The sequence below is a fragment of the Natator depressus genome, chromosome 3 (assembly GCF_965152275.1).
Source record: "Natator depressus isolate rNatDep1 chromosome 3, rNatDep2.hap1, whole genome shotgun sequence".
Taxonomy (NCBI): domain Eukaryota; kingdom Metazoa; phylum Chordata; order Testudines; family Cheloniidae; genus Natator; species Natator depressus.
Genome location: NC_134236.1, coordinates 85230625 through 85257071, shown reverse-complemented (window position 1 = coordinate 85257071; position 26447 = coordinate 85230625). Strand labels below are relative to the sequence as shown.

The window sequence follows — 26447 nt, the reverse complement described above, 5'->3', positions numbered from 1 at the left end:
CTATCAGAGTTTAGTAGCTCCACTGGAACATTTCTGCACTAGTGGTGTGCGTAAGTGGTGGGTGAATCTTCTGACTGAACAAGAGGTTCTTACATATCTATACAGCGAAACAGTTCAAGTAAATATACTGTACAGTTAGATTTTGTGTATCAATGATTTTAAGTGCTTTCTAAACAACAAGGAAAATCCCAGACAAGAATTTAATTAGGATACATTAACAATGTTACTTTTTCAAAAATTCTTATGGAATGTTATATCTGGCCTGCCTTGGCTTTTAAAGTTAAGGTCGGCTGCGGGACGCACATTCTCTATATTCCTGAACTCTTATTGCTGTCCATTTTCTACTTAAGAATGTTTCAATTTTACTGTCTACATCAGAGCCACCTGCCTAGCCTGAGAGCTCATCTTCAGTAGGAGATGAGTACATCTCATCTTACCTCAAAAACTGTAACCTGTCCTTACCCACTCCCCCTATAGTCAATGGATGCCAACATTTTCATGTTTCCACCTGCAGCACATATAACCTCCAAACATTCACCACCAAATTTCTATTGCTCTTGTACAGAGTTCTAAGTTTGTACTTGCATAGTCTGAGGCCTGTCCATATAGCTACTGGTACCACCACTTTCTCCCAAAACAGACCCATCCTCATCTGTGCCACCCATGACAAGTCACCAAAGTACATGTATTGTAAATATCCAGAGGTGCCGATGTCAAATGGACGGTGTACACTGTAGTTGGGTATGAAGGCTGAGAAGAGTGTGTGTGTGGAATCTAAACTGAGTTTCCAGACTTTCAAATTTATTTTTGAACAAATTTCACCTTCACTCAAATGTCTGGCTTTCGAGTTAGATGTATGAGTTGGAAAGGGCCTTTAGTGGCTTATCTTGTCCAACATGCCTAATCTTCCTAAGACATCCCCAGTAACTGAATGATCAAACAACAATGGTTTGATCTCCAACAATTTTATAATGTTAATTCAATAGTTATTCAATGTGGCTTGAAGGCTGACCAGTTTGTTGTCCTTTCACCTTATTTCCATTATTCATTCATTGTCAGATAATATGGTACTGAGTGTGGTATAAGAATTTAGAAAGACTTTTCTGCCTCATTTGCTTTGCAAAATAATCAACATATTGTTTTAGTATCATCCAAGCAAGGAAAATAGTTCATTTGTACCTTGCCACCACTGGGAGTTAGGAAATGCCAAACCCCAAACTGAAAGGATAATGAATATTCAACTTGGATATGTTAGAAGCAAGGACTAAACTAAACCAGACTTTTATACAAAAGATTTATTAAAAATAAGTTCTTAAAAAAAAAAACAACAACAAATTGTGATGTATATACAGTAGCTTAGCATGGAAACAATCTGATGCATCTAATACCAGAACAGTGAGTACGGTAACGCCTCACTTAACATTGTAGTTATGTTCCTGAAGAATGCAACTTTAAGTGAAACGATGTTAAATAAATCCAATTTTCCCATAAGCTTTAATGTAAATGCGGGGGGTTAGGTTCCAAGGAAATTTTTGGGGGGCAGACAAAAGGCATTATATACTGTACAGTACTGTACTGTGGTTGGGAAGTGCCCCTGGCTTACCCCACACAGGCACAGCCCGCTGCAGGCAAGGACACTAGGAAGCCCCTTTGCAGCAGTGGCAGCTTACCCGGAGAGGAACAGGCGCCAACTTTGCTGGGGGATGCTCCAGGCCCACCTCTTCCCGTCCCCACTCCACCTCCTCTCCGGAGCATGCTGCATCCCCGTTTCTTCCTCGCCCCCAGAAAGTCTTGGGGGGGGGGGAGAGAAGGAGTGGAGATGCAGTGTTTCCCCTCTGCTCCCCCTCCCTCCCAGAAAGTCCTAAGCGCCGCCAAGCAGCCGTTTGGCGGTGGGGGAAGCGCTGGGAGGGAGGAGGCGGCGGCGAAGAGGAACTTGTGCAGTGCTCCCTTGTAAAGTCACTGCTCTTCCACAAAATCTTACATGCAGCATACAGAGCAGGCAGCCAAACGATGTTATAAGGGAGCATTGCGCAACTTTAAACGAGCATGTTCCCTAATTGAGCAGTGACGTAACTTTGAAACAAGGTTAAGCGGGAGGACGTTAAGTTACTAGTTACTGTACTAAAGTGCACGCGGTACAAAGAATATGATTAAGGGATAGGGAATGTGGTTCTCTTTGAAATATGCCCCAGTAAAGCATGATAATTAACATATGGAACTTATCTGGGGGGTTTTGGGGAGGGGGGGATTTTTTTTTTTATTATAAAGAACTTTCAAATAAACGAGGTTACGTAGAGGAACCTCCATGATCAGTATCATGTAAATGTTTAAGTCAAGATACAAATATAAGAATGCAGATGGAGGGTTTAGGGAACACCGTCTGCAGGTTACACTCCATTTGTTCATTGGTATGTATGCTAAAGCCTTTGATCAGCTCTGTTTCTGTTATGGATCAATAAATCTTAGTCATTGATTGTGTACCCTAATAAATCGAAGAAACTTGGGTGCCACAGAATACTGCCAAAAAGTCTATTAATGGATGCATCTTCAGTATCTACTGCAGTAGACATTAAAGAGTCTTTTCTTCTGAGCGGTGCAGTTACAGAACACAACAAAACTGCTGGTTTTCTACTTCTACACCATATACTGTGTGACATCCAGAATCACAAACTAGAAAATATTGTTTTATTCTGAAAAAGTGTATCAAACAGAAAATAACTTATCAAATTAATATTTGTTTCTGGCCACTTCACATGACTGTTCTCAGCGTCTCACAAACCTTGAAGTCATACTTAGAACAGTAGCCTTTCAGCTGAGTCTTCTGCCTGGGAGATTTCCCATTTCCAAGAGTGCACAGTGTACTTTAATAGTGAAGAACCCAAAAATAGCTGGAAGTTCAAATCAAACCATCCTCAGCAGAGTTCATGTTTAACAATCTCAGATGTTCACAAAAAAGTCTTATAAAAAATTAGCTCCTTGCAGTACCCCCTTCAGTCCCACAATTTAATAAGACCATCCCAGCCACAGGTGATGACCTTGGATGTTTCATGTGGATGCCAGACTGCGCCTATACAAACTTTGTCATGTGCTTTTAACCTACTGTAGAGTTTTGTCGTCTTCCAGTCCCAGATGTTAAGTTTTCCATCTGCATCACCTGATATCACATAGCTGTATTAAAAAAGTAAAAGCTGTATTACAAACTCTCAGAACTACTTTTATTATTTTCCATTTTTTGGAAGATTATTATAAAGCATACATTAAAATAATGTTTTAAATTAATGCAAAAAACAGATTCAGGATAATTTTGTACTGGGGAATGGAAAAAGTTTAGTAATCCAATAAGCTTTCCATTCAAGAGAGTCTGTTTCAACAGACATTAGGAATTCCAAAGAATTAACATGCATGATGTGTTCTAAAGAGCCTGAGCTCTTGCTATGCAGTGATTCATCACATCATCTGTGAGGTAAATGTGATTATACCATGCGTTATGTTGCTTGAGTAATAGAACCTACTGAGAGGATAACAGAAAATTCCAGGAAAAAACCATAATTTGCAGAGATTTTTCTTCAAATTTTAAGGGATTTTTTAAAAACACTTTTGCAGGGCATTATGCTAATCATGCATATACTTGCTTTGTTAACTACAGGAAGTTAAATGGGAATAACGGTTTTAAAATGACACCGATGTGACATCTCTAGTAAAGCTGCAGATAGGAATTAGCTCTACAACTTCATTAGGCAAAGTATAAGAACCAGGCTTCAATCTAGATTCCATTTTGCTTTAAGTTTGAACCCAAGGTATGTGTGTGCAGGAAGGCTTCTTGTGACTCTACTGCAGACCTGTGTGTATGAAGCCAGTTACTGCTCCCTGGTTCATGGCTACCTAGCTCCAGTTGCAAGTTAGAACAGGAATTATCCTGCTCAATGCTGCTGGTGCTATAAAGTCCCCTACACCAGCAGAGGATCAGGTGTAGTGGAGCTCAGGTCTGATAAGCCCCCTTATAGCCCCAGTCTGCCCTCCTCCATATGCTTCCTCCTCTCACTTTCACTTTGAGGCAGTGTGGAGTGGGGGTTGTGGCTGGTGTGGGAGGCAGTTTAGCTGCCTCTTATAGTTGAGACTCCTCCTACCTAGGGAAGGCTTCTGGCTGGTTTAAGGTCATAGCAACACAAAACAGCCTTTGTAGAATGGAGAATTTAGACGAAAGTGTTCATTGTGAGTACTCCAACTAAATGGTCATTTCATATACTACTGGGTTAAAATGTTAGTACTGAATCCATTGAAGTTGACAAATGGCAAAGGGCAAATTCCCCTTTTAACTTCTGCTGTGTGGCCACAGAGTTTTCTGCAATGTTGGGTTAAAAGGACAGCAGCACATCAGTATGTTACAAAGGGTTTCAAAAACAAATTCAGCAGGTTCTCGTGCCAACTTTAAGACAGAAGTTAGTTTTCATAGAACTTACCTCATGTCAGGTGAAAAATCAACTTGACAAGCATAACCTGCCACCATGTGACCCTTGAAGATTTTCTTTTTGTTTAATCTGAATCTGTTCTGAGCTCCAAAAATCAAAATCTGATTATCCATTGATTGACAAGCCAGCCATTTTCCTGTACGTGCAACAAAGTTCAGGCAGATGTCAGTCTTATTTTGAATCGGACTACCGCAGCTGAAACAAATCTGACAAAGATTCCTAGAATTTTCACTGTCAGTTTTGGTTTCAACAATATTCTGTGTTAATAAAGCATTTAGTTAAATAATATGCACGGCTTCTACCGTGTACTGTGGAGCTGAGAGCTAGACCCTAGAATGGTGTATTAGCAGTGTTCGTTCAAAGAAAAGAGGTACAGACTTGGCTCACATCACTTGTGTTGAAAGATTTCTAGTGTTGCAGACACAAATTTAATCATACAAAAACAGAAAACTTCTAATTCTGTAAGCAATTCTTTCTAAGCCATTTGTGACACGAGGTACAGTTATCAGTCATACCCACGGAAAACTGTCATTGGGATGACAACTTCTGCCTATTACAATTAATACTGGAGATAGTTTGGAAGTATGTCCCTGCATGTATACTCAATTGCCTATAGTAACTTTCTCTGTTATAATCACACTACACCAGTGATTCTCAAACTTCGGTACTGGTGACCCCTTCCACATATCCTAACTGGTCAATCAAATAATTGAAACCAGGAGACAAGTTCACAAGATGCACATCATCTCATTAATTACTCATTTTAAATTGTGGAACAAAGTTACGAGTGGTTTTTTTTTTTAAAAGAGAAATTTTACTTCAGTGTAAAGCAGGTCTAAAATGTGTTGAAGGATTTTAATCATGTAAATAATTCCTAAATATCTAATTTTCAAACCATCTTTTTTTTTTTTTTTTTTTTTTAGTTTCACAGTTCAACAGGAGAAGTGTCTGGAAGGAAAAAAGAAGGGATTCTCTCCTAACCAATCACGTATCCACACTTCTTCCTGTTTTGGTGGTGGGTAGGGAGGAGAGGGCAGTGCACTAACTTCTGTCTGGAAATCCAATGCAAATGCAGATGCTTCCAGGTGGGCGAGGGGACATGCTGAAGAGAACAGCTGCTCCTTTTCTGCTGGACATATTCCCTCTACTCTGAGCAGTGACCTCACAGTGACTTTGAAAGACTTTCTCAAGGGTCCCAGGAAAAAAAGAGTAGACATGTCATGGAGACACTATTCTTCTCTTCTGCTGCCTTTTAGGCTTTTTTATTCCCTTCTAGCTTTGTTTGCTCCTTCTACCACTTGCAGAAAGAGAGAAATTTTAAACTGACAGAGTTCATAAAAAAAAAACTAACTTGGGCCTCTCACTACAGAGAAAGTAAACTAAGACCTTGTCCACTTGGGAATATTTTTTGGTATAACCCAAGGTGTTAATTTAAACTGATATAGTTATATCAATATAACTCACCCTGTTGGATTACTCTTACTCTGGTATAAGAGTATCTTTTTCTGGTTTAGCTTATGTCATCTGGAAAGGAATTTAAGCTAACCCCCAAAATGAAACAGATATCCATATGGGAGGTCTGATACTGGTATAACTGGTGAAACTTTCCTGTGTAGACAAGGCCCAAGTAAAGTGTTAATTTACCATTTGGAGACAAGGTGACGGCAGGCATCGAGTGCATACTTGGCTCTGCGATGTACTTGAAATCGACAGGAATATCCCTGCAAAGGAAGAAATGTGAATGGATGAAGTACTGGAAATGTTTCAAAGGGCTACCTAATGTCAGCTGATTTAATCAACCACTGTGAAACACAGAATGGGAGGTGGTGTCCGGATGAAAAATGTCTAAAACGGAGTTCAAAGATATTAAAAATTACCTCCCAGTGAACTCTTACTGTGGTGCTATCAACAAAAGAAAACTAGCCTTGTTTAATACCTCCAGTTGTGAATATGTTTTGGAGATGGATGTAGGCCAGAGGTTCTCAACCCTTCTCTCTCTCTGAGGTCCCCGCAACATGCTATAAAAACTCCATGGCCCACCTGTGCCACAATAACTGGTTTTCTGCATATAAAAGCCAGGGCTGGCGTTAGGGGGTAGCAATCAGGGCAGCTGCCTGGAGCCTCATGCCACAGGGGCCCCTGTGAAGCTACATTGCTCAGGCTTCGGCTTCAGCCCAGAGTGGTGCGGCTCAGAGCCCTGGGCTTCAGCCCCATGTGGCAGGGCTTCAGCTTTCTATCCTTGGCCCCAGTAAGTCTAATGCTGGTCCTGCTCGGCGGCCCCCCTGAAACCTGCTCACGGCCCCCCAGGGGCCCCCGGACCTCTGGTTGAGAGCCACTGATGTATAAAAGTATAGATTCCCCCCACAATAGCCGTGTCTACACTAATTACAAAACCAGTTTTCAGTCACACTTGAGGGAGGCTGTGGGGTAAAGGCACTGAAAGTCAGTGCCAGACACTACTCCATTCCTACAACAGACAGGCAGAGTATGATAGCTTGCATGTCTCAACCTGCTCCCTCCCCCAAAAAGAGTCTTCACTCCAGCTAGGAAGAACTCTTATGTAACCTGTAAAGGTTAAAAAATAAGGCCACATTAGGGAAAATACACTTCCTGCATTTAATTCTAGTTAGAAGGACTTGAAATGTAATGTGGGTTTTGCTGTCTTCTCTCTTCACAAATTAATGCAGGGCTCATCTGTTGGAATTTATTCCAGGCAGCTCTGCTTTCTGTTAATATGTACCAGATGTAGTCAGGACTGCTGCAGGATATGCTGCCCTAAACTATTAGGCAGAATAAAAGACATTTAAGTTTCATACTTGTTTCAAGCCAAATTGTGAAATAAGAAGACAGACAAAATCAGTTTCTTAAAGGTCACCAAAAACTGCTCCCATGGTTGGCTGACCTAAAAACCAATTTACCCTCAATGGCTGTTCTCACTGGAAACTCTAAACTGTGAGACCTGGTACATTTTCCTCAAAACGTTGTTTTATGAGCTGACAGTTATAGGTGGTGAAAGTGTCTAACCTTCACTGGCAAACATTAGAGTGCTCCACTGTGATCTCTTTCCTCCTGACCAAACCTAGCAGGAAATAAAAGTTAGGGTCTCTTGAAAGGGAAAGGGAAAAAGTGTTTGGAACTGCCTGAGACATAAAAGCTCTTAAAAGACTTCAATTTGCTTATGGGAGAGCTTGGGAACTATGGAAAGACAGACCACTCCAGGGAGATCATCTGAAGCCTAGGGATTGCATTAGCCTCGTCATCCTAGCAGAGAATTAAACCAGCATTAGATACCACTGTGGGGCACTGGTTCACTAGTGACTTGGAGGTAGGAAAATTTTGAGCTGAGTGTCATCAGTATAATGATGGCACAGCAGCCCAAACCATTTCGCCATTTCCCTGAGTAGCACCATGAAAATACTAAGGAGTGAGAATAAAATTCTGCATTTTCACACACCAAGGGGTTTAGAATACAGCAACCACCTCAACTTTAATATCACTGCCATATGGATGCAATAAGTAGAAAGCAGGAAAGCAAACTTCAGAATATCCCAGTTCAGATTCCACTGAGCAAATATAGTTTGTTATCTGAAAAACATTTATTGTTCTATATTCTTACTGTTGCAGTTCCACAAAGGCAGGACACTGCAATCCAGTAAACATGAAAGCAGAATCTGTACACAGCATAACATCCGTGAAATGGAGATTCAATCATCATGGGAAAGTTGTTCCCAGCAAAGTCTGACATGTCAGACCACTGCCAATGCTGGCCAAGTGAAAATGCTTACCAACTGAGGTTTGATTACAAAACACCCTAAACATTCCTCTACACAATTAAGAACACTACAAAAGCAATTAAAAACTTGCTCTTAAAAGCTACATTTAATTTCATGTACAGGTCATATTTACTTGTAAAGCTTTTTCTGGTTCTTGTTAAAATCAAAATCTTCAGGCTTATTATTAATGTAAAGTAAAGAAAGATATTTGTACATTTAAACCTATCAAGAAGTGAAATAATCAATTAACCGAGCCATATAAAATGCCTGTTATAAAAGTAACAGAAAAGAGGGATTTATTCACAGCACTATGGGTGACAACTTGACATATGAAATTCTTCAAGCTCCAAAAGCTGCAGTGCTGAACATGTTCATTTAGTTTTAATGCAAATGCCGTTAATTTGGAGCCTGAAATCTGTGAAATTTGCCTACAGACAGATAAGCATATTTCATTAAATGTTCTGTACAACAGTCCACAGCGATGAATGAGCAGAGTGGGAAAAGCGCTCTATATTAGCTTTAATCAGTCTCTTAAGCAAAATTTGAATGATGGAATATGATCTAATCTATATTTCATAATATCTGAATGAGACAACACTATCCCTGTGACTTCTAAAATAATCTGAGGATATCTACATTTGGGACAATCAGGCTGTGATGTTCTGCGACTAGATTCTTTGTGGTGGGAAGGAGGAAAGGGAAGGTCACATTCCACCCTGTAGCTGTTTATCTTATCCATTGTCAGGAACCACAAGAAACAAGAGCATCCAGTCCCAAGAGGCAGCAGTTCTGTGCAAGAGAGACACGGCTCCACAAACCAAACAGAAGAAATCCCTGTTAAAATTAATTGTACCCAAGGACTTTTCCTACTCCTTAAGGGGTTCACTGAAGCTGCTTGGAGCTAACCACCAGCACTCGGTCAGATCGACAGTCCTTCCAGATGAGGAATTTCAGACAAAGCTCCTTCCAGAACCAGTCAAAACACCCACTGAGTCGGAGAATGATCTGGGCACTTCTTCTCACCTGTGTGGCCAAGTGCACTGCCTTCACATAGCTCCCAAACTGCTAGCCAGGGAGCGAAATCCAGAGTACTGAACAGAGATCATCACATAACAGCATGTGGCAGTAGAGCTAGCACAAGCTTAAAATGAATTTCAATATACCTTTCACACTTTTTTTTTTTTTTTAAATAAGAACAGGCAGTAACTATGTGGTACAATATGGACATCAGTTGAGCACTGCTGTGACCTAGATTCCTCCATCCACAAAGGGCAATGTACAACTACTGTAGATCCTAAAGATAGCCAGCTGGATTCGATGAAAAGGCCAGAATGAATCATTTTCTTTAATCACCAAAGGCTTTTTCTAAGTTTCAGGAACTGAACAGAACACCTCTCTCCCAACTCACATTAGAACTGAAGAGCAGTTCAAATAATATTTCTAAATGAGTCTTTTCTTGGATGGAATTTTATACACCATACTGCCACTATAATTTTTGTCAGTGTTTTTACTGTGCTTCTCCATGCAACTCCAAAAAAAAAAAAAAAAAAAAAAAAAAAAACCAACCACTATGACTGAAAAGCAGAATGAAACTATTAAACGATTTGACTTATTAGTTATCTTTACGGTACTCTAAAGTAGCATCACACAGGCAATTCTTTATACATGCAATTTCAGTGCTGCTACACCCCCTATGGGATAGCAGATGAGAGAAACCATTAACCGAATGTTGTCTGCCACAAGCTGATATGGCTATGCCCACTGTTTCCACATAACACAGCCCATGGCACCACTTTTACTTTATAAGTAAAGTTAAAATAATTTGATTGGTATTCACCTAGAGTGTGTTATACAGGAGTAAGCAGCAAATCATTTCACCGATTAAAACCCCATACCATATGACTGACTATCCTAGAAAAAATTTCCAGCAACAATTTTTATATTACTGCAGGTGCTATGTTTGGTTTAGATAAAAATCAATCTAACAAGATATTTGGTTTCATTTTGGGCTAGTACAGTATGTTGAATAAATGTGACCTGAATGCTCTTGCGCATTCATACCAATGAAGTCCGCTGTAAACTATGAAATTCTCTGCTTTGCTTTTGGATAGAATTAATGAAATTTCACAGGTTTTTAAAAAGAAGCCCTCAGATAATAAGTACTGCAACACAGGAGAATTGTAAGCCAGTAAAAAGAGTTAAGTGTTAGACATTTTAAAAATCTTTACTTGAAAGGGATTTTAAAAATACAATTAATGGTCTTACATCTAGTTTCAGGAAAGGATGTTTCATTTGACTGAACAAATACTTTAAGAACTGGCTCTCAGACTAGCCTGTGGAATGCAGAACATACGGGTTTGGTGTGGAGTATTTACAATTGGTCAACAGCACTGTAAAATAGACTAGAAACTAGCAGCAGGAACATCACTGATTTTTTTCTGGCACTGCTTCTTTTTAAATATTTCAACTACTGTAGAGAATAATAGAAATGGATTTGTGGAAGTTAAATTAATTTAACTTTTTGTTTGGCTAGCCAGAAGTTACTGCACCAAAACTTCAAAGTAATTGCATTGATTTGACTTAAAAATTGTTAACTATTTCCCAGTTTGCTCTGTACTAATGTGAAATCAAACTTTGTGAGGTTTGAAACTTACCATTCCCAGACTCTTAAACTCTTGTCATCAGATGTACTCACAAACCGTCTATTCTCATCCACAAACACAATGGTGTTGACAGCTCCCAAATGCCTATCGTACTCCTGCACAATCTCCCCACTTCGAACATCCCACTGCAAATTAAACAGCCAGCGTCAGAGCCACTTAGGTTCTAATACATTCCTGAACTTGAAACTATAAAGCTTCTGATATTTAGTCAGACTTTCAGGTCAGAGAGCAAGCACTCCAGCAACAGCCTTTGAGGGAGTGTTCATTCAAAAATACTGTTAAAAAAGGAAAGAAAAAGTCTATGATTTTGAAATATAATAAAGGCATTGCAGTTATTCAGCAGCTAAATTTAAATGTCAGGTACAAAAACTTTACTTTACAAAATAATGAGATCAGGAAACATTTAATTAAGTTCTGAGTCTTACCTGTACAATTTTTTTATCTGACATTCCTGCCACAAAAAGATTTTGTTTATCTTCATCAGGATTGAATTTGACACAGTATGGAACCTTCCTGTTTGTGAACCTTGAAACACATTGCCCTGTAAACAGACAAGCCATTCAAATTAGATCAGTTCAAAAGTTTCTCAAGCATAGTTTTATAAATGCTCACAGTAATAAGCTACCATAATTTATCCATCTTTGTACCTAGAGATGTTTTACTTAGTTTAGATCCGGAGAAAACAAAAACATAGGCTTTCAACTCCCTGAAAGGATCAGAGATTGGGAATTATTCTGGAGATGACTTGGATCTTGTTTATATTAGAGATCTTCCCTCCTCCCTGCCCCCATAAAGTTTCCCACCATTGCTACCTGGTTCAACCGAGGCAGCTGGTCACACCCTGGACCTGATCTTTAGCCTAGATATCAATACTGAGGACATCACAACCCAGCCACTGTCTTGGACAGACCCATCACCTTATTAAGACAGTAGTCAGAAACCTCCAACTGCCAGGCAACAAGACAGACCAATGATCCTGATTCAACCATGAATACTCATGGATGCCACCAAATTCCAAAGCCTCCTAAAAGACATCAGCACCCCACTATGAGTCATCACGGACCTGGTGACTCATTATCACCTCCAATACTAGACCCATCACTTATAGAGTTTCACAAGGAACAATTCTCTCACCGGTCCTTTTCAACGTCTACATAGAACCACTAGGTGAACTGGTCAGACAATATAAACTCAAAGTGCCAGCAATATGCAGAAGACACACAGCTTTACCTACCCTATTCCTTCACTGCCACCACCACCACCACAACCAGCAAGGCCCAATGCTTGGACAAGATCAGCTGGTTGAAGCTGAACTCAAGCAAGGCAGAAGCTATGGTGACAGTGAGAAGAAAACATTTTGAGGAGTTTGCAGCCAAAGTATATTTTCCTTTGGTTGAAGGTTCACATCCACAATTGGTCAATTGAGTTCATAGTTAAGGAGCACTCCTGGACTCCTCACTGATGCTAAGTACTCACACAGCCGCATCTTTGAATAATGTTTTTTATCATCTCTGGTTGGTTAGGAGACTCCACCCCATCCTGGCAAATGATGACTTGGCCTCTTGCCTTCATCACCTTTTGGACGGACTACAGAAATACAAAAGCACTGACGGCTTCATGCCCAGTATAAGGAAACTCCAACCAGTATAGAATGCTGAAGCACGTCTTCTCAGAAACACAAGCTACTGCAAATACCCCAAGCCTGTCCTCCGCTCCCTACGCTGGCTTCCCATAGAATACTGAATCCAGTTTAAGTTCTCAGTCCTTATTTTCAGAGCACTCAATGGCCTGGACCCAAGGTATCTAAAAGATCAACTGAAGACTGTGGTTGACAACTATGCTCCTCTGGCAAGAATATAATTCTATAAGAAGGGTAAAACTCATTTGTGTGGGAGACAGAACTTTCTCCAAGGGCTAGCTCAGGACTATGGAATGACATCCCCAAGGAACATCAAAAACCTCACCACCTTCCGCTCTTAATTCAAGATGCATTTCTTTGACCTTGCCTTCTCTAACATACAGCAGAGAGAGAGAGAGAGAGAATAAAAAAATCCCAGAACAAAACCCTCTACTGCACAAACCTCTCCCTTGGGGAGAGAACAACCACATGATAGGTGTTAGTCATGTTGCTTAATGCATTATTGGAAGGTACTCAGATACTACCCTAAGAATAGAATTGACCAGGACTGATCCATTGGTGGTGGCAACAGTGGAAGCATCAATAGTATAAACAAGATGTCAGTGGCTGCTGGTTTTTTAACCCACAGTGTCATTTAGACCTGCTCTGAGCAGTTAGATGACAAGAGTGGTTAAAATGCTGTCAGCCATGTGCATCTTTTTAATATCCTGCTATTTCCATTGTTGCCTCCACAAGGTAATTTTAAGGAAAACAATCACAGACATGGCCTTGCAAACTAAGTGCCAGGAGATTATGAAGCCTTCTGAACAAAGATGCACTCTACACAGCTCTTTAATGGTGTCTAACCTTGATATTGTATGTATTTTAGGAGGGCAGAGTTTGGCCTCCAGTATGTATTGTCAATTAATATGCATGAGGAGAAAAGAATCCATTTTGACTTTCAAAGACCAAGCTGAATTTGCAGGCTAGCAGTTAGAAAAAAATATTTTTTTCCCTTGTAAACTATGCAGAACACTTGAGTTAATGGCATCTAAGTACAGAAAGAGTGATCCTCATCTACTTATAAAGATCTGGGAGAGGCTTGCTGCCCTGAGCAAAACTTCAGTGTGCCACCCCCCCCCCCAGAACAGTGGTTTTCAAAACTTTTTTTCTGGCGACTCAGTTGAAGAAAATTGTTGATGCCTGTGACCCAATGGAGCTGGGGATGAGTGGTTTGGGGTATGGAAGGGGCTCAGGGCTGGGGCAGAGGGTTGGGGTGCGGGCTGCGGGGGTGAGGGCTGCGGCGGGGGGCCGGGAATGAGGGGTTCAGAGTGTGGGAGGGGGTTCTGGGCTGGGGTGTGGAAGAGGATCAGGGCTCTGGGCTGGGGGTGCAGGCTCTGGGTTTGGGGGGGCTCAGGGCTGGGGCAGAGGGCTGGGGTGCAGCAGGGGGTCAGGGTTCTGGGCTAGGTGTGCAGCTTCTGGGGTGGGGCCAGGGATGAGGGCTTTGGGGTGCAGGAGGGGGCTTCGGGTTTGGAGGGGCTCAGGGCTGGGTTAGTGGATTGGGGCACAGGGGTGGGTTGCAGGCTTGCCTACAGTGGCTCCCCGTCAGCAGGGATGCTAAGGCAGGCTTCTTGCCTATCCTGACACTGCGGACTGCTCACAAGTGGCTCTGCGCAGCCCTTGCCTTCAGGCACTGCCCCCCCCACAGCTCCCACTGGCCGGTGCGGAGCCGGTGCTTGGGGTGGGGGCAGCGCGCGAAGCCCTGTGGCACCCCCCCACCCCCGGAACCGGACCTGCTGCTGGCCACAGCGTGATGTCAGAACAGGTAGGGACTAGCCTACCTTAGCCGGGCAGCACTGCCAACGGGACTTTTAACAGCCTGGTCGGAGATGCTGACCAGAGCTGCCGCGATCCAGTGCCTTACATTCTGCGATCCAGTACTGGGTCACGACCCACAGTTTGAAAACCACTGCTCTAGAACACAGGTTCTCTACTGAAATAATGGATCTAGGGTTTTGGTCGAAGAAGGGGCAAGTACTAAGTGCCACGCATTGTGGGTTGACCCAACTGCCCCTCCATCGTGATGGAGGGACAGCTGGGCCAAATTTGACTGAGTGGCCTTGTCACCTGGTGCATGGGGTCACAGTGTCACTCAGTTTCGGTCCAGCTGCCCCAGGAAGCTGCCTAGTTTGCCTATAGCTGGAACGGCCGCGAGCTCTGCTATGCGAGATATTTAAAAAAAATAAAAAAAAATTATGGTACTGATAATTCTGTTACAAAGCCTCTTCTCTGGAGTTGCCCTATTCAGATTCTTTTTACTCTTAATAGCTGTTTTCCCACATTGAGAAAATCTAGGGGAAAAGGACCTTGAACATGACTATTAAAAACGTGGCCTGCACATTAAGTGCAAAGTGGAAGATGACTGGCCGCAACAAAGCTAAGATCAGTCACCACACAAGTTAAAGTAAAACAAACTTCATATACTTGGCAAATGCACAAAATTAAGGAAGTCTTCAGTTAAGTATTGAATATTTGCTAAGTACCACAGAGGCACAATGGGAGTAGTAGTGCAGCATTAAGAAAACCATATTTAGTATCTAACAGGATTTAAAATACCTTTTTTTGATTGTGTATTTGGCAGAGACACTCAGCATTAGGTGAATAGAATTATTTGTTAAAGTTCTTAGCAATGAAAATACAAATGTTGTGAAATAAATGTCGTTGCTATAATTACTGTTCTTTCTTTCCCCAACCCATCTGGGAAAATTCTATTTTTTTTTTAATCTGGAAGAACTGTTATAGAATAAATCCTTTACCAAATTATAATAAAATATTTAATTCAAAAATGTACTTTTACTACTTAATTTCATTCTTATAAGTGAAGGGGTGCCAAATAATTCTCTCTAATTTGGTAAATGTTTGGCCCCATTCTTCGACTTGCTATGTAAATTTTCAGTTCAAAGTAATTTTTTGTAAATAATGTGTGAACCCTTGTTACCATGGATTTTTTAACTTAAACACCAAGACAACCTTAACTGTAGCTTTACAGTGACAACAAAAATATTCAGGAGATGAGAAAATTGCTCTCCCTGTATTTGACACACCAATGTTGCACTGTAAGAGCGTATAATAATAAAAGAGGAAGCATGGCTCTTAAAACAGTAGCTATTTACTACTAGTTACATGTTCAAATCTGATAATCATTGTATGTATTTAAGCCTACCTGTTTCAGTGTCCCAGAGTTTAAGATACCGGTCATATGCTGCACTAAGAAACTGAGTTCCAGCATTGTTAAAGCAGATGTCTCGAACTGCTTTACTGTGCCCTACAAGATAAAAAGAAATGTGGTAGAGAGAAGAATTAACCCTTTACCCCCAGTGCTAGGAATTAGGATTTTCTGGAGAACATTACTACAGACAGAATGCAGATAAACCACAATACTAATGGTCAATTACAGCTTTGAATTACACTCTCTGGCAACACAGAAAACTACTTACTAGAACTCATCTAAAAATATCTTGTAAATTTAGTTCCAGCAGACCAATTCAACTGGAAAAGTAACAGTACCTCCTAAAGGCCGTTATGAGATTTGAAAATAAAGCCATTGGGAATTACCTCTGCAAAGAGACTGACCGCAATGCTGTGGAAAATTCTAAAACTTCTCCAGATTAAATATAGCATGCCTTTAAAAATAAACATCTATTCGAGGAATAAGACTGACCACAGGAGGCCTCCCTGCACTAGGAAAATCTTCCATTGCTACACCACCATAGTTGCAGCCCCACCCGTTATCAGTCACAGGGCTCATACAGCGACTGCCATTTTTATTACTGTATTGTCTAAACCTGTCTTTTACAAGGTTATGTGACACAGCGGCAAAAGATCAACTCCCTCTAGTGGTGATAATGCAACAGCAGGGAATTTCCCAAAGCAGTCTCATGCAGACAGCCAGAGAGAAATTACTTTGGAACTGCACTGACAGAAGGTTTTTTTTTGGAACAAGTGCACTCATCTTAACACTTAACTAGCCTAATGAGCTAAACTGCATGAGGATGGGATAAATGCCAGGATGGTAACAGAAAGTTTAGATGACTAGTTTTGTTGACATTCATATTAAAGAAGTCTGCCCCCCCAAAGCAATTTATTTAAAATTAAAATATTCGTTTTGTCTACATATTCCATACATCTTAAGATGTGATGCAGTTGATCTCTCCACTGTACTGAAATGACATACTGCACTACAAATACGATGCACAAAATCCACTATTGCTTCAAATATTGTCCTGGACATAGTTATAGCAACAATGCATTGCATATGAAAAATATCACAACAAACATTAACATCCAAGATAAAAAAGTAAGGGAGAATCAAGGACTGAACACTATAGAGGAATTCTATGAAGAGGATGCCAACTGCTAGGCACAGCAAAATTTTGGGACGGCAGCAATATCAAGTGGGTAAATAATTTTGGCAGGCTTAAATTAAATCCCCTGCGGAATACGGGAAATACTTAGGTCAGGAAGGCGTGTGGCTCAGGTAGAATCATCTCCACCGCCTTGCAGAACAATTCTGGTTGGCCATTGTAGCAGACTTATAGGGGCCCTACATTTTAGCTTACACACATTTTTAAAATAAATACAGCAGGTGAATCTGACTCATGACAGGAAAGTTCTGAAACCATAATTCAAAGAGAAGAGTCTCTTCTGGGAGATCCTTTTCTGAGGCATCAGTTTAGCCAATCTGCTTGGTGCTTTGGGTACTAGAAACATTGATAAAAGGGCACTTCAAATGACGGTACATCATTCTAGAAGTGTTTCCACTTCAAAAGAAAAACTGCTGCTTAGAAGCTACAGCAAAGGCTGCTAAAAAGCTCACATTTATCTCTCTCGATCCTCTAAAAAAGTTCTCAATTACAAGGAAAAAATTGGACTTGTTCCATTTTCATATTTGAAAGAAGGTCTGAACAGTTTTTGTGAGAAGTTTTCCTCTGTTCCTTTTGCATTAGAAATTCATTTCTTGTCTAGCCCAGAAGAGAAGACCTAGTTAAATGATGGCATCACAATTGTTAATTTTAGCACACCCAAAAGCGTGCTAGGTACCTCACAGTACAAGTAAGGAGACACTACCTTTACTGTTAACATACCATCTAATTTCAGACATGACATATTGAGGGGAGGAGTAGGTAACAATAATAGGGATCTATACGATCCATTTCTGGTAATGACCCATAACTGATTGACCCAGTACACTAATATCTTGTTTTTATGGTCTAGAAGTCTTCAGTGCCAACACTAAATCATGTTGATTAAAAACAAAGTAAGATCATTCACAAATGCAGCCTCTTCAGCATTCATGCCAACACCATACTGAAAAGCTGATATTTTTCTCAGATGCCTACATGTCTTCTGTAAAACTGACACCCTCTCCCCCGAAAATCACAAAGTAATTAAATCTACTTGGGAGGGGGGGAGGAGACAAGGAAAGAAGGAAGTTGTTTTAATGTATATTAAAGAGTTCAGTAAAAAAAAAGAGAGGTTACCAATAAATGTTCGTAAGCATCTTCGTTCACCATATACCTCCCATAGCTTAAACAAAAACAAAACAAGGAATGTTAATTTCTGCACCACATTCTTATGAAATGACAAGTTTAACTACAGATGTACATGACGCTATATGAGAATTTTGACCACAACTAGCCTATCTTGAAATTCAGAAATAATGTGAACATTTGCCACAGAATTTCTGCAACTATCTCAACAGTATGCAAGGCTGAACTAAAATGAAATTTCATTCAGCAACAAGAAATTAAATGGTCCAGTTTCATAAACTCAAAAGAGGAACTTTTCAGCAAAAAATGTTTTGCTATCAACATTTGTCCCAGCTATAAAATGTAGCTTTACATAACATTGTTTTCTACCAAATGATAGTAGCAGCAAAGCTAAGCTTAAGGACTTGTGACCTTCACAACCTAATTCTAATAGCATTTAAATGCGATTATTAAGTACTTATACTGTGCTAACACCCAAATTGTTTTAGGCATTTTACATACACATGTGAAACCAGAATGCCTGCCCCAAAAGGCTTACAATTAGGACTGTCAAGCGATTAATCGTGCTGTTAAACAATAATAGAATACCATTTATTTAAATATTTTTGGATGTTTTCTACATTTTCAAATATATTGATTTCAACTACAACACAGAATAAAAAGTGTACAGTGCTCACTTTATATTTATTTTTTATTACAAATATGTGCACTGTAAAAACCGAAATAGCATTTTTCAATTCACGTCATACAAGTATGAAAATGCAATCTCTTTATCATGAAAGTGCAACTTACAAATGTAGACATGTACAAAAAATAACTGCATTCAAAACTAAAACTTTAGAGCCTACAAGTTCACTCAGTCCTACTTCAGCCAGTTGCTCAGACAAACAAGTTTGGTTAAAATTTGCAGGAGATAATGCTGCCCGCATTTTGTTTACAATGTCACCTGAAAGCGAGAACAGGCATTTCGTATGGCACTGTTGTAGCTTGCGTTGCAAGGTATTTACATGCCAGATGCACTAAAGATTTACGTGTCCCTTCATACTTCAACACCATTCCAGAGGACATGCATCCATGCTGATGATCATGGGTGGTACGTGAACCACCGGCCGGGGGACGCTAGCCCCTAGCCCCACCCCTTCCGCCCACAGCCATGCATCTTCCCCCCCCCCCCCCCAGAACTGAGCCCCCACTTCCGCTGGAGCCCAGAGACACCCACCCCACAGCGGCCACTGGCCCAGTCCCATGGCTAGCCCCCCAGCCCCAAAAGGAGTGTTGGGAGGGCAGGCGGTGCGTGGCCCCAGCTTCCCCAGCCCTGGGGGTTGGGCGGCCGGCCGCAGCCTCCCCAGCTCCAGAGTGCGGACAGCGCATGGCTCCAGCCTTGGGAAGGGGGGTGGCTGCAGTCTCCCCATCCCCAGAGCACCGGGAAGCTGGAGCCAGAGGACTGGAGCCGCACACAGGGAGCGGTCACAGCAGGGAGAAGGGTCACACTTGGCTGTTTGGGGAGGCAAAGCCTCCCCCAGCCTATGTGACCTGCCGCCCATGCTGATGATGTGTTCTGCTTGACAACTATCCAAAGCAGAGTGGACCAATGCAGGTTCATTTTCATCATCTGAGTCAGACGCCACCAGCAGAAGGTTGATTTTCTTTTTTGGTGGTTCAGGTTCTGTAGTTTCCGCATTGGAGTGTTGCTCTTTTAAGACTTCTGAAAGCATGATCCACACCTCGACCCTCTTGAATTTTGGAAGGCACTACAGATTCTTAAACTTTGGGTCGACTGCCGTAGCTATTTTTAGAAATCTCACATTGGTACCTTCTTTGCATTTTTGTCAAATCTGCAGTGAAAATGTTCTTAAAACGAACATGTGCTGGATCATCATCTGAGACTGTTATAACATGAAATATATGGCAGAATGCGGGTAAAACAGAACAGGAGACATACAATTCTCCCCCAAGGAGTTCAGTCAAAATTTAAATAATGCATTTAAAAAACAAACAAAAAAACCGAGTGTCATCGGCATGGAAGCATGTCCTCTGGAATGGTGGCCAAAGCATGAAGGGGTATACAAATGTTTAGCATCTCTGGCATGTAAATACCTTGCAACACCGGCTACAAAAGTGCCATGTGAACACCTGTTCTCACTTTCAAGTGACACTGTAAACAAGAAGCAGGCAACACTATCTCCCATAAATGGAAACAAACTTGCTCGTCTTAGCAATTGGCTGAACTAGAAGTAGAACTGAGCGGACTTGTAGACTCTAAAGTTTTACATTGTTTTGTTTTGAGTGCAGTTATGTAACAAAAAAATTCGACATTTGTAAGTTACACTTTTATGATAAAGAGATTGCATTACAGTACTTGTATGAGGTGAACTGAAAAATACTATTTCTTTTATCATTTTACAGTGCAAATACACCTCTATCCTGATATAACACGGTCCTTGGGAGACAAAAAAACAAACAAACCTCACTGCGTTATAGGTGAGACTGCATTATATTGAACTTGCTTTGCCCTCCCCCCCCCCGTTCCTTGTTCCCTGACCGCCCCCTCCAGAGACCCCTGTTCCTAATCACCCCCTACCCAACCCCCCTGCTCCGTCCCCTGACTGCTCCGACCCCTATCAACACCCCCCGCCCCTGACAGGCACTCACCGGCAGCGGCGGGAAGCAGAGCAACACTGCCCCAGCCTGCTCCACTCTGCCATCTCCCAGCCGCGGTGCTCCATTTCCCGCCACGGGTGTGTGCGGGGAGGCTGGGGAAAGGACGCCCCCCCGTACTCACCTGCGGTGGGAAGCGGAGAGCCGCAGCTGGGAGCTGGCGGAGTGGAGCAGGCTGGGGCCGGGCTGCTCCGCTTCTGCTGCCAGTGAGTGCTGGGGGGGATCCCTTCCCCCAAGCCCCCTCCCCCGAGCAACATGGCTGGGGCTGAGGCGAGGGAAGCGGAGTGGGCTGCTCCTGGGCCCCCGCTAATACCCATGGCCACTCTGGGACTGCAGGGCCCCCAAAAGTGACCCCCCACAGCTCCTGCCTCCCAGACCTGGGGGAGGGGGCCCCTGACCACCCCCAAGACCCTCTGCCCCTTATCCAACCCCTCGGCCCCGGCCCGGCATCCTTAACATGCTGCTCAGAGCAGTGTGTCTGAGCTTTACCGTGTTGTATGCAAACCCGGGTTATATCGAGTCACGTTATAGCAGGGTAGAGATGTATTTGTAATAAAAAATAATATAAGTGAGCACTGTACACTGTATTCTGTGTTGTAATAGAAATAAATATATTTGAAAATGTAGAAAAACCATCCAAAAAATTTAATAAATTTCAATTGGTATTCTGTTTAACAGTGCAATGAAAAAAAATTAATCGCATGAGTTAACTACAATTAATCGACAGCCCTACTTACAATCTAAACATAAAAACAGATGAGAAATGAGGGAGAAGAATACAAAACACAGTACATGCAGTGTGGGCAGGGCGGTGATAGGCATCTATTTAACACACACACACACACACACAGGTTGCTGCAGAAACCTTAATTTTTGCACTTCTTGACTTCATTTTAACTGTGATCTTTATATTGCATTAAAATAGTTTCTGCATTACTTATTTTTACATTCAGTGGGGGTGATTGACAACTTAACTATTTATTTCTATGCAGAACAAAAACTAATTCAAACCATTTCTGGGAGAAAAACTAGAATGCAGGATGACTATTTGACAATTTTTAGCCTGATACAAATTTAAACAGGGGACTCAAACCCTGGAAAAGTACATGTTCTAACAGAATTAGGCTCACTATTTAAATGCTGTGAATGCTACATTTGTATGAAGTGGAGGTATATCAGAAACAACTCACTTTAATTTTACAGTCCATGGAGCAAGATAGCAATATGTGGCCAGAGAGTGGAAACAACCTGACTGCACTGACACCCTGTAAATAAGAACATAAATGATTAAGGAACAGCAAATTGAGCATGTGGATTTTTTTTCAAGCTCGATTTCCCTCTTTTCTAAAATATTTAGCTCAAATCCTAAAACATAACCTTATCAGAAAGGTTGAAGAGGAGCCTGTACAATCTCCTGCTCCTTTTAACACAGCAATGTATTTTAAACAATTGCTCCTGCTGAATCACCAGGGGGCAATCCTGAGTCACTGCAATAGTTGTGTGCATGCCCCCTTCCCCTCCCACACCGACACCCACCCACATCATTACCATGGCAGCCCTTGGCAAAGAAATACAAATTGTGGGTTTGGAACGTTAGCTTTGACAAAAGAATAACACAGAGCTCTCCCCCCTGCCAATCTGACCTCTTCATAATACACCCAGTTCTGCACAATCGTGACTACAATCCTCTTTATACTACAATCCTGTGACCAGTAACTGGGGCCTCTCTAAGCAGCCTCCTGGGGTAACTTCTAACTCAGGCCTCTTGCATGACAACAACTTCAACCACACAGGCTCTGACCCTGCAAACACTAAAGGCCATTTGTAACTTTACTCAGGTGAATAATCCCAGTGGGCTGCAATTGGATTTTTAAAGAGGTTACTATAAAACCAACAGATACGTATGTTGGAAAAAAAAAATCCCAAAGACTTTCAGACAGACAATACTTTACATCACTTTATTTTACAGCACCCTGATTTCCGGAAGCTGGTTTCATACAACAAGCTTATTTTATTACAGATACCTAAACAGAGCAAAGACGTTCATAAAAATGCTACATTGCATTTGAAGTTTGAAACATCACTAATACAAGGAAACTAAACCTTGAACTCAGAATGGGAGAAGTGAAGGAAACACTAATTCAGAAAGTTTTCAAATGTGTTTAAAATACTATTCCTGATTATTTATACAGCCTCCCAAGCCTACTTATTGCTCAACACACAAAAGAGGCACTAAGTTGACAGATACAGAACCAAATTTTTATAGCAGTTAAGTTGTATTGGCAAACTTTTCCCGCTAAAATTTGCGCATGTAAACAGGTAATTGTTCATATAGGAACCATTTGCATGGGCAGTTTTCTGATGAGTAAGCAACAGCTGCACTCAGAGTAAACACAATGTATGAGCATCTTTTCTTGAGTATTAGGATTATTCAATGTTAAAAAAGATTTGCAGGGGATTTTAAGAGGTACCATGGAAATCAGTGCATGGAACACAGTGGGGTTAAAAAACATTTCCTCAAAAAAAAAAAAAAAAAGATTAACTACTGAATAGGACTAACAGTGCAGCTTTACAGGGAGCAGTAATGGTGGAAGTGCTAGTGTAGACATAATGAAGGCATTTTTACCTTCCAACTATCTTCACTAAACAGGATTAGCAGACTTGGTCGGTAAGAACTTCTGCAGTTGGTCTATATAAGCTCTCTCACTACTGCTACCATAAATGGAAAGTGCTGGTGCAGGAAAAAACCCACAAGGAATGAAAGTCTTAGCCCCACTGATGTCAAAGGGAGTTCTGCCACAGACTTCCATGGGGCCACGATTTTCACCCACGATTTCTAAAGTTCAGAATTATGCAAAAAGCCAGACACAACAGCTCCAAAAGAGGCAGAAACTGCCCAAATCAGTAAAATGTTAATCTTTACCACCCCATTGAGATGCCAACATTTCAGTGCTGCCCCTTTCAGCAGAAAGGCACAGGTCATGTGCTTCTCTCTCTTAGGGCCAAAGCCCCAAATATCCCCAGCTGCCATGATATCTAGCTTGCTCTTTCCCTGCCCTCCCCCAAAAGCTTAGTTATGCACTGTCAGTATAAAAAGTTTGGCATATTACATAGTGAAATTGTGGGACCTATGTAGAAAAAGTATCAAAACATACAAGGGCTACTGCTCTACTTGTACCTTCATTTTCATAGATCACTCATTTGCACTGTTCATTTTTCAAATGTAAATGATTCTACAGCATAATTTCCAACCTGCTGCAACAAAATGCTAGCGATTCTAAGAACACAGCCCCCGAATTCAGGCCCAGCTGGCCACAGAATACACCAGGCCTTAATATTTTCTTATTGCAGCTATGCAACACATTTAACACGTCATGTTTAAGCACATTTAACATGATTAGGATAGTACCTAATGACCATGCGTGAATGAGGAACATATACCGTCTGCTACAGCTGGCTCATCTTACTGGATGAGATTCAAGACAGTGGACAGCAGCCAGTAGATTAAATGTCTAGGGACTAAACATTAGGAGTCTCCAGAGTCTGCCTTGAGTTGAAAGCTCTGGGTAAGGAATGTGCCTTGAATTGTATCACAAACTTAATCCAACTTGGGCTCAGATGCATTATCGGCAAAATCAAATTGCAATGGTGAGGGCCCATCTCTGAAAAATACCTGCCCCGATTCAACAGCTTCTGTCTAGCAACAGCTAACTAAAGGGGCTCCTTCAGAGTGCAGTTGTCCTACTACACATGGCAGAGGCAGGCTCTGAAAACTAAGGGTACGCCTACAGTACAAAACCACATCAACCTAAGTTACGTCGACGTACAGCCACCACAGTAATTAAACTGCTTTTGCATGTCCACATTACGCTCCTTGTTGGCGGTGCGCATCCTCACCAGGAGTGCATGGACCAATTTAACTGTCAGTGGAGGGCACTGTGGGATAGCGCCTGAAAGTAGACCTCAGCAACGCAGTTTCTACACTGACACTGTGTCAACCTAACTACATCAACCTAAGCGCTGTGCCTCTCGCGGAGGGGGAGTTAAGTCAGTGTAGCGGGCAAGTTATATTTCAGCATTGACGCTTACAGAGTTAGGTCAATGTAAGCTGCCTTGCATCGACCTAACTCTGGCTAAAGTCCAGACATTTTAAGTTTTACCAATTTACAGGTCAGAACATAGTGTGCCACATCCGCAGTCTGTTCTGCCTAAAAGGCAAGCACATCCAGTCTGCATTATCTGAATGGATAATGACTGAATGGTCTTCAAGGCTAGCTCTAGATTAGGCACTACAGCAGTCCAACCATTTGGTAATAAACACATTTGAACCAGAATAAAAGCTGTATCTAGAAGGGATGGACAGGTGCAATATCCTGGCCTGCTAGAAGCTAAAGAGTTGCTGGCCACTCTCATTTGGGTGCATGGAGAACAGTCTAGTAAGAACCTGAGATTTCAAGCCACCCTGATGATTGTAAAAAATAAACCAGAATTCAAGGAGCAGTTAAATAGTTCTTTAAAATGTTTCCCCTCCTCCTCCCAGCTTCATCTCAGGTTTATCTGGATTGACCCTAAGTGAGCTGGCTTTCACCCAGGACTCTATCTCTAAGAGCTACTGGCAAAGTAGGGAAATCCTTCTGTTATTGATATTTAATGTCACTGACTTTGTGCAATCATACATAAAGTCTAAATAACTAGGGGGTTGCACACTTCATAGCTTCTGTAGGCTGAGCTTGCTGCACACACAAGGGGCTCCCTGTATCCCTACCACAAGCTTCCTGGGTGATACCCTCCCTCTCTTTCAGGGACTCCCCACACTTTCCACATCAGTGCTTAGGTCAGTGTAATTTTTGTCACTCAGTGGGTGGCTTATTCACATCCCTGAACGATACAAATTATACTGACATAAGTGGTAGTGTAAACACAGTGTTGGTGAAGGAGGACTTCTGGAGGAGAAATTGTAGTCAACAAGTACAATTCTTGTGATGTTACTGTTAATACCATGAAACTGTTTTTGATAGGGAATTGTGTTACGAATTTTCACAATAAGGGCAAAATTTTCATGATCCTCCAGAATTAAACCTAATTTGTTCATGTACCAGTGTATGGGTGAACTCCTAGTCCCACTGAAGCCAGTGGGAGTTTTGCTATTGACTTCCTGGGGACCAGGATTTCACTACATATGTGCAAAACCTGCAGTTGTGCATGGAAACTCGTAAATGAATGAATATACATTTGAGTATGCGAACACCCAGTTTGTTTATGCACAATTTTGGAAACTCCAGAAAATCTGTCTTGAATGAGTCTGGGTCCATTGTTTTATAAATAAGGATCTGAAAAGCTACTTAGCCACAAAGACAAAAATTTACATTATAAAAAAAGAAAAACCTCATTTTCAAAACAATATTCCCTACCTTTGTATGTCCAGACCATACATGGAGCTGTTTCTTTGGGAGATAGCATTTCTCAGGGGGCACTGTAGAACGGAGATTAACGCCAACATCTTGAGGAACATGAAGATAGGATCTTCCCTGGTAGTCATACATTTCTTTGACTAAAAAACCGAACAAACCAAAAAAACAGAGTACTATGAATTGCAGGGAACCTGTAATTTCAAAGGTTACAGACTTGGGAAGATCCAACCATCACACAAAATTAAGATTAAGAATTAGATATAAGGCAGCAGTCCTGCTCTAAAAAGCAAGCAAAAATTGCTCTTT

The 26447-nt window shown here is 41.5% G+C and overlaps 1 protein-coding gene across 1 annotated transcript in view; it reads right to left on the bottom strand.

Moving 5' to 3' along the window:
• Positions 1 to 1362: 1362 nt before the first annotated feature.
• Positions 1363 to 26447, bottom strand: part of CDC40 (cell division cycle 40) — a 53497-nt gene continuing 28412 nt past the window's right edge. Inside the window, exons 7-15 of the mRNA XM_074948234.1 lie at positions 26142 to 26281; positions 21921 to 21995; positions 18064 to 18109; positions 15747 to 15848; positions 11331 to 11446; positions 10897 to 11030; positions 6114 to 6190; positions 4461 to 4605; positions 1363 to 3168 (exon numbers count right to left, since the gene is read on the bottom strand). Coding sequence (XP_074804335.1) covers positions 2991 to 3168; positions 4461 to 4605; positions 6114 to 6190; positions 10897 to 11030; positions 11331 to 11446; positions 15747 to 15848; positions 18064 to 18109; positions 21921 to 21995; positions 26142 to 26281 — 1013 coding nt within the window. The 3' untranslated portion in view covers positions 1363 to 2990. The remainder of the gene's footprint in view (positions 3169 to 4460; positions 4606 to 6113; positions 6191 to 10896; positions 11031 to 11330; positions 11447 to 15746; positions 15849 to 18063; positions 18110 to 21920; positions 21996 to 26141; positions 26282 to 26447) is intronic.